Raw genomic sequence first — 14,412 nt, 5'->3', positions numbered from 1 at the left:
TTTACTTCATATTATATCAAATAAAGTGATCGAAACGGAACACTTAGACATTTTACAAAAAGTATTTATGTGTTTTTTTTTTTTAAAAAAAAAAAAAAGGTAAGAATTTTAATAGCCCTATAAACGCTTTCTGCGAACTTAAAAAAAAAAAATATCATACAGGTGTTATAACCATACCTCGTTTCTCACACCAGTGTTTAAAAAAAAAAATCCCCTTCACCCCTTATCAACTCCTCGTTGGAGAACCATGGAGGAATGGAGGATACTCACACAGGAAGACAGCATGGTTTCAACATGTGAAGAAACGGAAGATAAGGAAACCCAACTGCACCAATTGTTCAAGAGGATCTTATTACTTTATGGAACATTTGGATTGGACATTGCTCATGCAGGAACCTCATCATGTTGTAGTGAGTGGACAAGTTATTTAACTATTTTAATAGCCCTTTTTCAGGTGAAAAACCATTCATCGTTTATACACGTAAGTCTCACACCATATGACAGTGTTGCCAACTAACTTATTTTAAATTTTCAGGTGAAAAACCTAATTTTATTCATATTTCGTCATACGGCCAAGGGTTCTCAACCTGTCTACGTGTGCACTTGACAGGTCGTTCCACGTTCAGACACCATATATAACCGCTACCAGGTTATAGAAGGATTTTTTGTGGACGCCCTGTATATTTCGTAAAGACAGTGATTATTATTTTCGATTTATACTTTATTCTGCAACGCACATAAGTTCTTTCTTTGGTGGGAATTGCTTCTTTCCCACACAATTGGACAAAGAAGTCTTTCATCGTTTTTTTTTCATATATATATTTAAAACGTTGTTTTCGCTGAGAACATTTCAGTTAGTGACTAACCATTTCAGTGTTTCTCCCTGACTCATTATATGCATAGTATATATTCTATAGTTAATGGGAACTGAATTAAGTGTTTTTTTTAATCGCTTATGGAAACATTATAATAGATTGGAGAAATACGGACTGACCAGATGTTTCAGTAACCAAAGTGGCACCAACTGTGTTGTTTCGTAGCCCGTTATCTGTACTTTCTCACACCAGTGTTATCGCCGTGTCTAGTGCATTATGGGCAGTTGACTAAAATTAACAGAAATTGTTTTCTATATTCTGTTTGTATGTGCATACAGGTGAGTTAACTGAGTAATTTTTGAAATGAACTGCCAACACTTTTCTGTTGACCATTGCAATCCGTAGCTTGAGCTTGGACGCTCAGGGAGTTTGACTACAGGTCTGGAAGATGCAACCACGCATCTCGCGTTGAACTTCAAACATAAGTTGTGTTAAGGGGCACAAGCTATTTAGCCGATGAAGGACGATTACTTACGGCTAGCCCCAATCAGTGAAATCCTAGGTCCTCAGACCTTGTGCGTTTAAAACGTTATATACGCGCCCTCCAATCTCAGAATTCAACTGTGAAGACCCTCTTTTCGTTTATTTACTCAAGATTTACTTTTACGCTGCAGGACTGTTCAGCGTAACAACTGGGTTCATCGTGGGACGATCCAGACAACTTTTCCCCAGTGCGAATCCCCCAAGTGTGTTCATGGTGTGAGCAAAGTATTTATAGTGATACCTAAATTATAATCATATGTATATAGAAAGGGCTATATTTCCTGAATAGGGCAAAACGTAATTTCAGCGGCAAAATTTATTAGTGTCCAGTGTTGTATTCATTTCTCTTCGTTATTTTTTTTTCAAAATAGTGTTCTAATAAATAAGTATAGTGTCAATTAATCCAGTGTGTTTTCGTTGTTTGTATGAGTAATATTTGTGTGCGTTATGGTCTGGATGACCGTCTGGTCGTCCGTGAGGTTTTCGAGACGAGACACCCGAACCTCTCGGCGCCTAATGCTCATCTCATTATTGAGACCGACGAGCTTTTTGGGAAACAGTTTGTAATCTTCTTTGGAGAGGTCTTCGTCGTCCTGTCCAGGTAAGTTAAAGTATCAGGAATATACTTATTGGTAATACCACGAGCCAAGGACAACGACCAGAACTACTGACGGTTACATATAAATAGCTGCCCGAACATGGACCCAGACCTCTAGTCGGTTACACAATCAAGAGACTCCCTCCCCAAAATGTTTTTATTTATTTTTCAAATGATACTATCAAGACCTACATACAAGATTTATGATACATACTGAAAGTTCAAGGGAATATTTCTGAACTTTCGGTCTGCTTGAGGCTACTTATCAGGTTACATTTTTCCGTTACCTACGGTATTGCGTTAAGTAGATAAATAGCAACATTTGATTTTGCAATTTTAGAAGGCATCTGTTAACAAATCTTGGTAACGGTTCTGATCCCACATGAGTCCTTTGCAGGTGGCGAGTTTTATGGCTGTGGGCAGTAAAGTTACTCACAATTGAAAACTAGCAATGGGGGTTGATCAAGAATGACTTATTTCCTGAGGCTCTTCCGGCATTATTTGTTTCCGCTGGATTCCAGATTTTTGCTTTGACAAACAAAGGTGTGATTTTCGTTACGTGTGTGGGGCAATCCAAATGAAATCGACCAATTTTTAGGTCAAATGTTGCTAACAAAATTTATTTATTTTTTAATTATTTATCTAAGGTTGTACCACATTCAGGGAATTCAAAACGGGTATTTATTTTTTAGCCGCGCAGGTTCGTGGCGGCCATTTTGTATAGGCGCCTGAGCATATTTTGCACTTTTCCGAGGATTCCGTTAAACGCTGTAACTTTTTAGGTTTTAAAGATAATGAGTTCAAACCAAAACCATATGAAAGATAATAGAATGGACAACATTCTGTGTCCTGTACACATTGAGACGTACTTTAGAACATGGAAAAAAGATCTGAACATTGAGGTTGTAAACCTAGAAATGGCCATTTTGGAATGTACATTTTGAAACGATATAAATGAGAGACACCTTCAATTCTTTGTCTACCTAGAGACTAGATAGTAAACAACGTCCTAAACAAGTTTCAGATCTGAAAACTATACTTAATTTTTTGGATTTTTTTTTTTAACTTCGCGAATTTTCAAAAATCATGTATTTTCACAATCAAATATCTCAAAGAGGACACAAGTGAAAAATCTCAAATTTGCACAAAATAGACGATAGTTATGTAGTAACAAGTGAGTAAAATTGCATCACTGAGACTTGGAGTTATAAGTTGTTGCAGTGATGTGAAATTCGTGATTTTAAGAGCTGAACAGATGTACAGGTTTTGTGTTGATATAGTATCTCAGGCATACAATTTATGTTTCATCAAAAAAAGTACAAACAGCAAGAAGTTCGAGATTTGCTACTTGTAAAAGAATTATTAATACCAGATCATATCATAAATTTGTACCTCTGACGAAAACCCAAATCAGACGTTATGAATACTCACAATCAGATGAATTTATTGATTGCAGTACTTCAGTACATAGCATGTTGTCATTTGCACGTAATGATACCGTACGCTGTATTTATGACAGAAATGGTGGATTGGAGGAATTGAAGACATGAGTCAGGAAAATAACGATCTTTTTGATCACTTTTTCCATCCCCATGGCCCAAGAACGTCTTTTAAACTATGTATGAATAACAGTGTGGGTGTCAATCTCTAGGGGTCGCCGGAAACTCTCATTTACAGAGTTTACAACTCCTATAGGTCGTGCTTTCAATTATCAGTGCCAAGCTCTGTACACAAATTAGTCAACTATTTACCTCACTCATGTCTTAGCAGCGCTGTAGGCAGAAAAGAAATAACAGACGACTTTCGTTTTTTGTACAAGATATGATTCATAAATAGGGTTGCCAACTGGCCGGAAATGTTGGTGTTATTTTGATTAAAGCCGGTGACCGGTACAAACTTCTTACCAGCTCCCTTATGACCGTTTTTCAAATTTGTATCTAGTTCCAAGCAATTTCATATAGTTCGAAGTATAGGTTTAAAAAGTAACTTTCATTCTGTAAATCCAAAACTATCACCTTTCGCTACTTATCAGCGATTTATATGTTTTGCTAATGTTCAGATAATTTTAAAGACATGACAGGGACTGTATTAGGAAAATTTTGAAATAAATTTATTGAAAGTGAAAACGGGGTTCTTGAAGCAATTTCCTGAAGTTGTATAAGTTTAAAGAATAAATTTCATTTTCAAAATCCAAAATTGTCACATAAAGACTAATATACATTGTTCATCTGTTTCGATAATTTTAAGGAAGTGTAGTTAATGGTAAATACAATAAGATGATCAATGCCAATTTCAGTTTCTCATTTATAGCACAAAGTATCTATTAAGCTTATTAGTGAATTTATGAAGGATGTTCAGAATGTAGGTGGTAATGCACTTTTGTTCACGACAGTACATTTCCTTCCCACGGATGGGTCAGAACAGCAATACTTTACACTTAGACCTATATCGTAGGTAATTTTGAGGGGGTGCCGGTTTTTTATTTTCCAGAGTTGGCAACCCTATTCATAAATTATGCATACTTTACCCATTTAACATGACTCGCGTTATTTTGACTTTTGCTACAAAATTTAAAATTCACTCGAATGGCGCTTCATGATATTAAGTACCAGTGAAAAACCATATAACTCAGAAACTACTCGAGTCTCAGTGATGCAATTTTACCCAATTGTTACTGTGCAACTATCAACTATTTTGTGCAAATTTGGGATTTTTAACTTCTGTCCTTCTTGAGATATTTGATGGTGAAAATACACGATTTTCGAAAATTCGCAATATTTAAAAATTTCCACAAAAATCAAGTATATAGTTCTGAGATCTGAAACTTGTTTAGGACTTGTCTATTATCTAGTCTCTATGTAGACAAAGAATTAAAGAGAAGTCTCATTTATTTTGTTTCAAAATGCACATTCTAAATTTGCAATTTCTAGGTTTCCAACCTCAATGTTCAGAGCTTCTTTTCTCGACGTTCTGAGGGACGTCTCAATTTGCACAGAACATACAATATTGTCCATTCCATTATCTTGCATATGATTTTGGTTTGAACTCATTATCTTTAAAACCTAGAAAGTTACAGCGTTTAACGAAGTGCACTAAAAAGTTCAAAATGCGCTCAGACGCCTATACAAAATGACCGCTACGACAAAACCTGCGCGACCAAAACATAAATGAATACCCGTTTTCAACTCCCTAAATGTGGTACAAACTTAGGTTAATAATAATAATAATAAACTAAATTTTGTCAGCAACTATCATTGGTTGATTTCATTTGGATTGACTCATGTCTATATCCATATCTCTACTTAAGGTATTTAACATTTGTGTTCTATCGTACGCATGAAACTATAAAATTCCCTTGTGCAACCGTGGTGGCTCACCTCTGATGCAGGTTCCTGGTTCGAATACAGCTCCCGTCGTAGGCTTTGTAGTGGACAAAGGGTGTGCTTTTCCTCCCAGTTTTATCATGCCGCCATCATTACCGTCTCCCTTAGCCTCAGCGCATAATCGTGAGCTATTGAACTAAAGAATAAAAAGAAGTCACACAAGGGAATCCGTGAATCCGCGTTTCGTGGAAGAAACTTTGCACCATTGACACTTTATATTTCGGTTTCTAGAAAGAAGGAAGTAGACAATTCTCTCGAGTAACAGAGGTGGGTAATTCCATAAAATATAGAGTAGGAATCAAATTACCTATTCCAATCAGGATTCAAATTCCTGAGCCAGCTGTCCTGACCAAAGATTCCTTCAGTTTCTTGCGAAGGCAAATACGGGATAGTACTTCAAATTCAAACAGCTTTATTAAACGGGTGTTTGACAACATACGATAATAGTATTATACGTCACATATTCACCAGTTACTTAAAGGAATATATTCAGTAATTTCCTTTGTGATGCGTTATCGATTTGTAATTAACTGACACACGGAAAAGAAAACTATTTGTTTTCACTAAGACGTAAGTATGTACTACTAAAAAAGATGAAACATGATCGCATTAGTTTTTATTCCAAACTAGCTGAAATGTCCGCTTTCCGCGCGGGGAGAATTAGGTTAATGAAAAATATTTGAGCCTCCTCTCTCCCTTAGGATACACATATCAACGAAAGTGTAATAATAAAAACTCCTTAAGATATTTTATTTTTGACATTTCGAAACCCCTTCTTCCTTAGGATAACCCTTTTAGGCAAAGTACACGATGGAATCCCAGCTTTAAGATAGGTACTGTTGAAATAAAAGGTTATTTATTTCAAACTGTTAAGCTTTTCCCCGTGACACGATCACATTGCAGTATGAAGAAATAAATTCCCTTCTCCCTTTTAAACGGAATTTTTGACAAACTGGGAGATATTCCGTTATTTTTAGTGAAGAGTACACATACTGTGTTTCATCTTCGTAACTTGATGGAGGTATTGTATTTTTTTTTTGGGGGGGGGGGGCTGAAATTTTAAACCCCTTCCTCTCATGGTTTGAAAAAAAAAACCGACCTGGGCCCATATTGTTTTTTTTTTTTTTTTTCCGAAATATTTCAATGTCTTTGGGGTAAAAGTATTAAAATGTGATTTATATTTCAAGATTGTCATTGTCGCGACTTGTAACAATTTTCTGTTCTGAAAAAAATTACTGTTTTGAAAAAATGGCCACCATTTTGAAATTTGACATTGGGTCGCCGAAAAAATCTACACAGCAAATTTAGAATGTCTCTTGCTTCTACCCACAAAATTTCAACTTAAAAGTCTGAAAATTGCACCCTGTAGCGTTGATACCTGCTAGTTGAAAAATGGCCGGCATTTTGAAATTTTACGTTGGATCGCCGCCAATATATATACAGCTAATTTAGTGTGTCTCCTGCTTCTACACTGAAAATTTCTAAGACCGAAGATTGTGCCATGTAGCGTGGATACCCGCTATTTAAAAAACCCGCCATTTGAAATTTTACGTTGGTATGCTGGCTAAGTCTATACAGGAAATTTAGTGCGTCTCGTGCTTGTGCCTTGAAAATTTGAACTTGAAAGACCGAAAGTTGTACCCTATAATGTGTGTGGTACAGGCAGACAAACGAACAAATATAGATCGAGTCATCCCAGGAGTCTTAGTAACGTTCGCCAAATATGAATACCAAATATATTGATTTGAAATAGATATAATGCATGTATTATAAAATAAATGTTTCAAAATGTCTTTTCTATGGCAAATATTTTCCAGCGTAAATAAATGGTTTTATTTTTGAAGTTCACTTCCTATACTTAGCACGTTCAATTACGGGAATTTCCCTAGCACTAGCAAAACTGTTCTTTCCCGAAAATGAATTTAAAACAATTAACAAAGAGGTAATTCATATTTTATAAAGTAAATGTTTCAGAATGTCTTCAATGAAATTAAATATATTCTAGCTTAAAATAGTTTTATTGTTGAAGTATTCACTTCCGATGCTTTGTGCGTTCAATTGCGGGATTTTTCCATGCACTTCTTTCACGACGGGTTTTTTTCCCGAAAATGCACTTTCTTTACTGTACATAGACACTTCCACTAGTACGGACGTTTAAATTCAGCACTTGAAATAGTAGCGTTACATAGTCTTCGGAACTCCGAGCGTTAAGCTTCTTAAATTTGACAAGAATTTTTACGCTATTGCTGGTGTCGATTCTACAGAATGTTTACTTGAAGGGTAGCAACTAATGACTGAACTAAACTATTGTTGTTGGAAAACCAAATTTTGCTGAAGAATACTTGTGTTCCCATCAAATGTATGGAATAATACTAATAGTTTTATTAATATATTTACACATTTATTGGTGATACAGGCGTCTATGGCCTTAAACTAGTCAAATGTATGAGGGATAACGTCCCCTGGCGTCGGCGAGCACACTGTTCACGGAAAGTATTTTCTAAAGTAAAATTACATATTTTACTTCAAATAGGCTATAAACACAAACCATACATTAATTTGTTGTATAACTATCTCAAGCTAAGGTACGCGTTTTTATCCATTCAATGCTTTCAGAACTTTTGTATACTTTAACATGGAAGCATCTAATTCGCCAAAGGAAAGTCCAAAATCTGATAAAAATCACTTTGTGTGATCACCTTAGTTGTACCAATGATATACTAACAAAAAGCTCAAAAACCCAGGTGGGCCCAACCCTGCTTCCTTTTCAATTAGATCGCGCCTTTTAATGAAAGTTAAAAAAAAAAAAAAAAAAAAAACCCTCAGGTAACCGCTCTCAATGTGGAGAAAGGAATTGCAATAGTCTTGTCCGACCGAAACTTTATTGTGGTGTGTTGTATATGGTTCTGCTCGACCTTCCATATTACGTCACCTGATATGGACGTGATATTACTGTTCATTATCTTCGACTTTGGAGCCTTCTGGACCAGCTCTGTTCATAGTCTTTGTTGAAATTCATGGACCTTCTCTATCACATCGTCGGGACTCCCTGCTCCTGCGCTATTAATAGTAATGTTCATTCACTACCTGAGCATTTTTCGCCGTTGAAGCTGGTGCTCCATGTGACCGTTATTAAGCACGACCTACTGCTACAAGGGTTTTTGACACTCGTCTATGGAATTTGTGGCTTCTCTTGAAGTAGAAATCCTTGCACTTTGTCCATTGGGTTTCCTGCCCATTCCTCGATAGACTGTTCCATTAGTCATCAATTTTCATCTTGCGCAGTTAAGTCTGTTATTAGTAGTCAAGAATTTCGCCAGTTGTTTTCTTTTCTGGATCAGTATCAAAACTACATACAGTCTTCTACGCTAATGGTTCGAAGTATGCGGACTCTTGTTGGTTGCCTTCATTGCGACTGATCATAGCGATTGTTTCAAACTCCATCCTTTCTCTACGGTGTTCACTGCTGAATTAGTATCAATTTTGCAGACTCCGCAGTATATTCGTCGACGCAATCTGTTTTCCTTCCCTGGTTCCAGCAGTGCTTTATGTAGCCTTACTGATGTGTCGACTGTGCACCCACTTGTTCAGAAAATTCTACTTTCCTGCCACTCCTTATGTGTGGGAGGCTGTGATGTACATTGTTGCTGGGTGCCTGGCCATGTTATCTTGGGCAAAGACTGCTGATCATGCTGCTCTTACAGAGCCTGATTGGACGAGCACCTGCAGTAACAAATTGCAAGTTGTCAAGCCTCAGCTTGGTATTTGGGTCGCGAGTTTTCGTAATTTACAGTTCGAAGATAGATCAGCACACTTGCGTATCAGACATGGCCACCTCACTCATGGCTATATGTTGTGTGGGCAGCATCAGCCTTCATCAACTCTGTGGTGTATTACTTACTATTCAGTCTTCTCACACAGTGCCTTAATGTTACTCCTGAGAGAGTCCACCTTGGACTGCGTGCAGATCTGACTACTTTGCTTGGAGACAGTGCCAGACAATCCTTTTTTTCTTTTTTACAACATACGCAAGCCTTGACTGCCTTGTGAGAGCTTACCCATTTTACTTTTTCATATTTTTTTGTGTTTGCATATTTCTTACTGCTGTGCCATTTACTCTGCTACATGGAGGGATTCTATTTATTCAGAACTAGGCTGCACTCTGCATTTATCTTTTTCTGGGATGTTTTATTATTTTTCTTTCTGGTTTTCCTGTCACAGACGAGTTCAAAAGACCTTGCCGCTGACGCGCCCAACACCCCCCTTTCAGTCAGGACGAACCCCGCATACACCTCTCACCGAGCTGTCCCGGCAGAGAAGGATTAACTTGTCATTGTTGTAATCACATTCGCTTGTTCTGTGTATATGTGCTCCGACTGAGTAGTCCTTGTACCTTCTTCTATATGTTGAGATATTTATCTATCGTTTTCTTCTTGTTTCATGTGTTAGTGTTCGTTTTGTTTTCCTCAGATCTTTTGCTTTATTCTAATTATGGCCTTGCAATTAGACCTTGTTGATGCACTATATAATTTCTTACTATTACTATTACTCATGCAATATTTATCAGGTCACTGGTCACGATAGAATTTAGCTTCACTGTGAAAACAAGTTTTTGTACGTTATTTGGAGTTGATGTAAACTTTTGGATCGAAAATCACGTAGAAGCTAGTAAACCAACCCTGTTGTTTAACCTATTTCAAAATAGTGAATGTAAATACTGTCAAAGATCGATCTCTGAGAATTTGATCCTTGGTCAGGGTGTCTACGGTCACGAAAAAGTCGCGAAATCAGAAAACGGTCATGAAAGTCAAGAAAAAGTCACGACATTTAGCTTTTGGGTCACGATTTTTTTTTTTTATTTGTGCAAATATAAATACAAACAAACTTCAGTGCTATAAAACATCAAAATTCACACCAAAAATATCTTTGGTTGCCTTTAGACGCCACCAAATCGCTAGCAAAACATGCTTCTATCGCATGCATGAAATTTCGGCCTAATTCGCATCCAAATTCCCTCTTGAGTGTTACGAAATTTTATGGTTTAGTAAAGAAATGGTCACGAAAAAGTCACGAAATTTCATTCTGGAATTTCAGTAGACACCCTATTGGTAAGAATTCGTGTTTCATGAGTCAAATATCCATTTCATGTGGGGAAAATTTCATTACATTAGTATATTGCGCTAGCATTAAGTTTTACTAAATCTTGAACAATAACAGTACTTGATACGTTATCGTTATCTTTAAGCATACAGTACAACAAGTAACATATATTTATAGATGTGTAAATTTTGTAGCTTGTTTTGACTCACATAATGTGGCTTATGTTGGCAGGTAACCAGAACAGAGGAGGAGAATATGGAAATTATCAAAGAAAGAGAAATGGAAATGGAGATAATCATTCAAGTGGTGGCATGTATGATGGTCGTCGTGAGCATGAGCAAGAGAGAGAAGGGGAAGGTAGAGATAGTAGGGGTAATCGAGATAGCAGAGATCGTGTGTCTAGTAATAATGAGTGGTTTCCCGAGAAGGGACGATACAATGAACGCCCTGCCATTAATGGCACAGAACAGTGGAAGGAGCGAGAACGTGATTTTCGTGCTGGTGTTAACAGGTGAGCAATTGTAGAATGATCATTGCAGAATTTTATTATATATATATATATATATATATATAATGTGCGTGTGTGTAGGTCAAAATATGAAAGCCATGTAAAAATCACTATTCGTACGTAGTGTAGTTGTAGTTTTTAGCCAGCATTACAACAGAGCTGTCAATCTAAGTACATGCTTTAAGTTAGAAGTTCTCTATAATTTTAGTTGATCAAGGAAATTAACAATATTTCTTCTTAAAACTGTGAAAACAATTTTCAGGCCACACTTTAACCTTTAAACTACGGAGGCAATTTACCTTTAACCTATAAACTACATTTAAAGCGTTTTCGTAAGGGTTTATAAAGAAGTCAATTTCTTCAGTTCTATTTATCGAAGACACATGAAACAAAACGTGTTACAAAAGTTATTGTAGTACCATTTCGAAATCGAAATATCCGTAGTTAAGACAAGAAACAGGGTATTTTGAAAACAAAATATCCCGTAGTTCATAGGTTAATGATGTAGTCGGTTTATCGCCAACAGCTTGCTTTTGCCTATAACTTTTCGTTAACGGAAACCCTGTACTAATTCAAACTTTTTCTTCCTTACTTACAAAACTAAAACTAAATCATAACTGAGTCTGAGTGTCTTTTTTTGCTGCAAAGGATGCTGAATTGTCGCTTTTGTGCAAATTGATTAAAAACAGTGTTTTTTTCCTTCCAAATTCATGAATTTTTGTAACTACCTGACATACATGATTCTAGTAATGAAATGCGAATTTTCTTGATAATGGCGTTCTTATTCTTAAAGTTAATTATATCGTGATCCAGGATACCATTGTGTTTTCAAGTACTCTTGCGTTTACTCTGCTGGCCTCGGTAGTCTTTTGATAAATTACTCTTTGGTTTTAGCTCCAGGGAAGGTAAGCTGAAAGGGACATGTGGTGACACTAAAATTGGCAGTGAAACAATGAACGAAATACGTAAAAGATGGTTAATCGTTGTAGTCCATTCGTAGTTATAATATTGCTTTTAGTTCCATTCATTGTCATTTTAGATTTAAATATATAAATCATGTATCAAATTCGTTATTAAAGTTGCTATATTTTCGTTGTAGGGGAGATATGGTCTCATCGTTCCCCACACAGGCAACGAAATTACGGTATGCCTACAGGAATATTGTTTAATTTCCAGTTGATTAAAAAAAAAAAAAAAAAAAAAAAAAAAAATTGAGGGAATTCGTAAGAATCTAGGGTCAATTTTTGGACTTGTCTCTATAAGGCAGTCTACGATTTTGTGAACATATTCTTTTTATTTAAAAAATAAATAAATAAAAGCAAAATTTGAGGATGACGCTGTGAGTTTAGATCTATGAATATATTGTTTTAGAATACCATCAGTTGAACCAGTCATCTCAGATGTGGCGATTTGATACTTGTTATAAATGACTTGCTTGAGTATAGTTTGTGTACGAGATTTCCTCCATTCCAGTAGTTTTATGTATGGTCCTTGCCATCAGTTTAGGTCGCCAATATTTGATCTTAACCCAGATCCAAGTGGGATGTTAGACGTCATGTGTATTCTACCCCAGTTCAGCAATTGTTATATCATTTGAGTAGATATTTAGTTTAGACAGCCGTTCTCATACCAGCCTATGTTATTACTACTAGTCATGCATCAGATGACTGGAGCAGCTGTGTTAAGTTTAAAGATTTGATTCCATTTCGAAGTAGAAGACAAGATTTTAGTGGACCTAAGTACTTACAAACACGTATTTAACAAATACATGTTATAGGCTGTTGTTTTGGATAATGTACCAATATTAGTCTAATTAGGAGTAGAATTGGTATTTGAAAAGAACGTTAATGCTTGCTCACTTCTAGAGTTTTAACTAGTTTACATGTTATGGATTTTGACTTCAAGAAGTTACATGAAATGTTAGTTTTGGATTAAGGTAGGTACTCTGTACTTTGAGTTCTTTTGGTATGTTAAATTTGTTTTATACATAAAGTTCTATTTCTGACTTGCAGCAGGGACCATTGGACTGATTCACGAGGTGGTGGTAATGTGCGAAACAATCGTTGGCAGGAACCGCCTAGAAACGATAGACGTGTTAATGATCGTTGGAATGAACCACCACCGCAAAGAAATGATAGATGGCAGGAACCTCAGCCTCGTACGGATAGATGGGGAGATCCACCACCCCGTAGCGGTAGATGGAAAGAACCTAGTCACGATGATTGGACAACACCATTGCAGAGAGATGAGCGCCTGGAGCTCGAGTTATTTGGTCAGGGAAATACTGGGATTAATTTCAATAAATACGAAGACATACCAGTTGAGGCTACAGGAGAGAATGTTCCTCCACACATTGCTACAGTAAGTATATGCATGTATTATTTCTTTTAAAAAGTTACATACGTACTTTAATATTGTGTGTGAAACTTCATGTTGTCCATTGTTAGCCCTGGCGAGCAGCTATTGTCTTCTGTCAAATATATTTGTAATTGAGAACAACCAAATATTTTAATTACTTTGAATTATAGCATTATTATTATTATTATTATTATTATTATTATTCGTTGAGTTTTTCAAAACAGTTTTAAAATTACTGAATTCTTGAAAATGGAGATGATTTTACGTAGATTCTCTTTGTAAAATTAACTTCATAAATGTTACAGGAGAGAAGTGATGTGCTGAAACTAATTAATTTTTCCTTATATCTTTACTCCAGAAGAAATTTTGTCCTCGAGAAAAATTGGGAGAAACGCGTCCAACATATTTGGAGGCAAAATTCTTTTGAAGCAGAGATGTGAATAGTCCTGCATGGTCTGAGTGATACACTATACCATTCTCAACGACTTTCATTCCTCCATTCTTCATCCTGAATTTTTTCCGTCTTATTTCCCCTACTTCCTTTTCATCCTTTCCATCGTACCGCATATTTGTCTTTCTGTATCATTCCTTAATTCGTCAATTTTTAATTAGTTTCTTCAGTGTAGGCTATTATGGGTAGGAAATAGTAGTTACATAGTAGAATTTCTTGCTTAAATGTGTTGCAATTCCATTTTCGATGTTTTACACTGGTAAGATCTTCCTGTTCTAGCCTTTGAGTAATTACTTTCCTCATTCGGCCATCAGTAGTCTTTTGTGAATGTTGGGACAAAAATGTTTCTACATCTTCAGTGATTTCGTTATATATATATATATATATATATATAATGAGGTCTGGCTATAAATTAACGGGACTGGTGTCAAAAGGAATTGTCATAAACTTAGAAATTACGCTCTTTATACACGTTTCAATACGAAGTTTTCGTTGTTGGAAGCAGTTGTGAAATTATATCACTAGGCACATCCTGCAATTATTTTACACACTCACTGTGTGATTTCTTTTATTTTACAAGGAATTTCAAGTTAGAGCCGCGCAATTTTTACATTTGCCATTTTTCCGGAACCACGATTGCGCACCTCTCTTCAATC

General features: G+C 36.1%; 1 protein-coding gene across 3 annotated transcripts in view; it reads left to right on the top strand.

The window, feature by feature from the left end:
• bel (ATP-dependent RNA helicase bel) overlaps window positions 1-14,412 on the top strand; it is a 136,652-nt gene that overhangs the window by 26,122 nt on the left and 96,118 nt on the right. For all 3 annotated transcript variants that reach the window (XM_081769361.1, XM_081769359.1, XM_081769362.1), the window contains exons 3-4: window positions 10,671-10,950; window positions 12,960-13,308. In XM_081769361.1, the coding sequence (XP_081625487.1) occupies window positions 10,671-10,950; window positions 12,960-13,308 (629 nt within the window). The remainder of the gene's footprint in view (window positions 1-10,670; window positions 10,951-12,959; window positions 13,309-14,412) is intronic.

This window comes from Thermobia domestica, chromosome 8 (assembly GCF_964235325.1).
Source record: "Thermobia domestica chromosome 8, izTheDome1.hap1.1, whole genome shotgun sequence".
NCBI classification, from domain to species: Eukaryota; Metazoa; Arthropoda; class Insecta; order Zygentoma; family Lepismatidae; genus Thermobia; species Thermobia domestica.
This window is presented reverse-complemented; position numbering and strand designations above follow the sequence as displayed.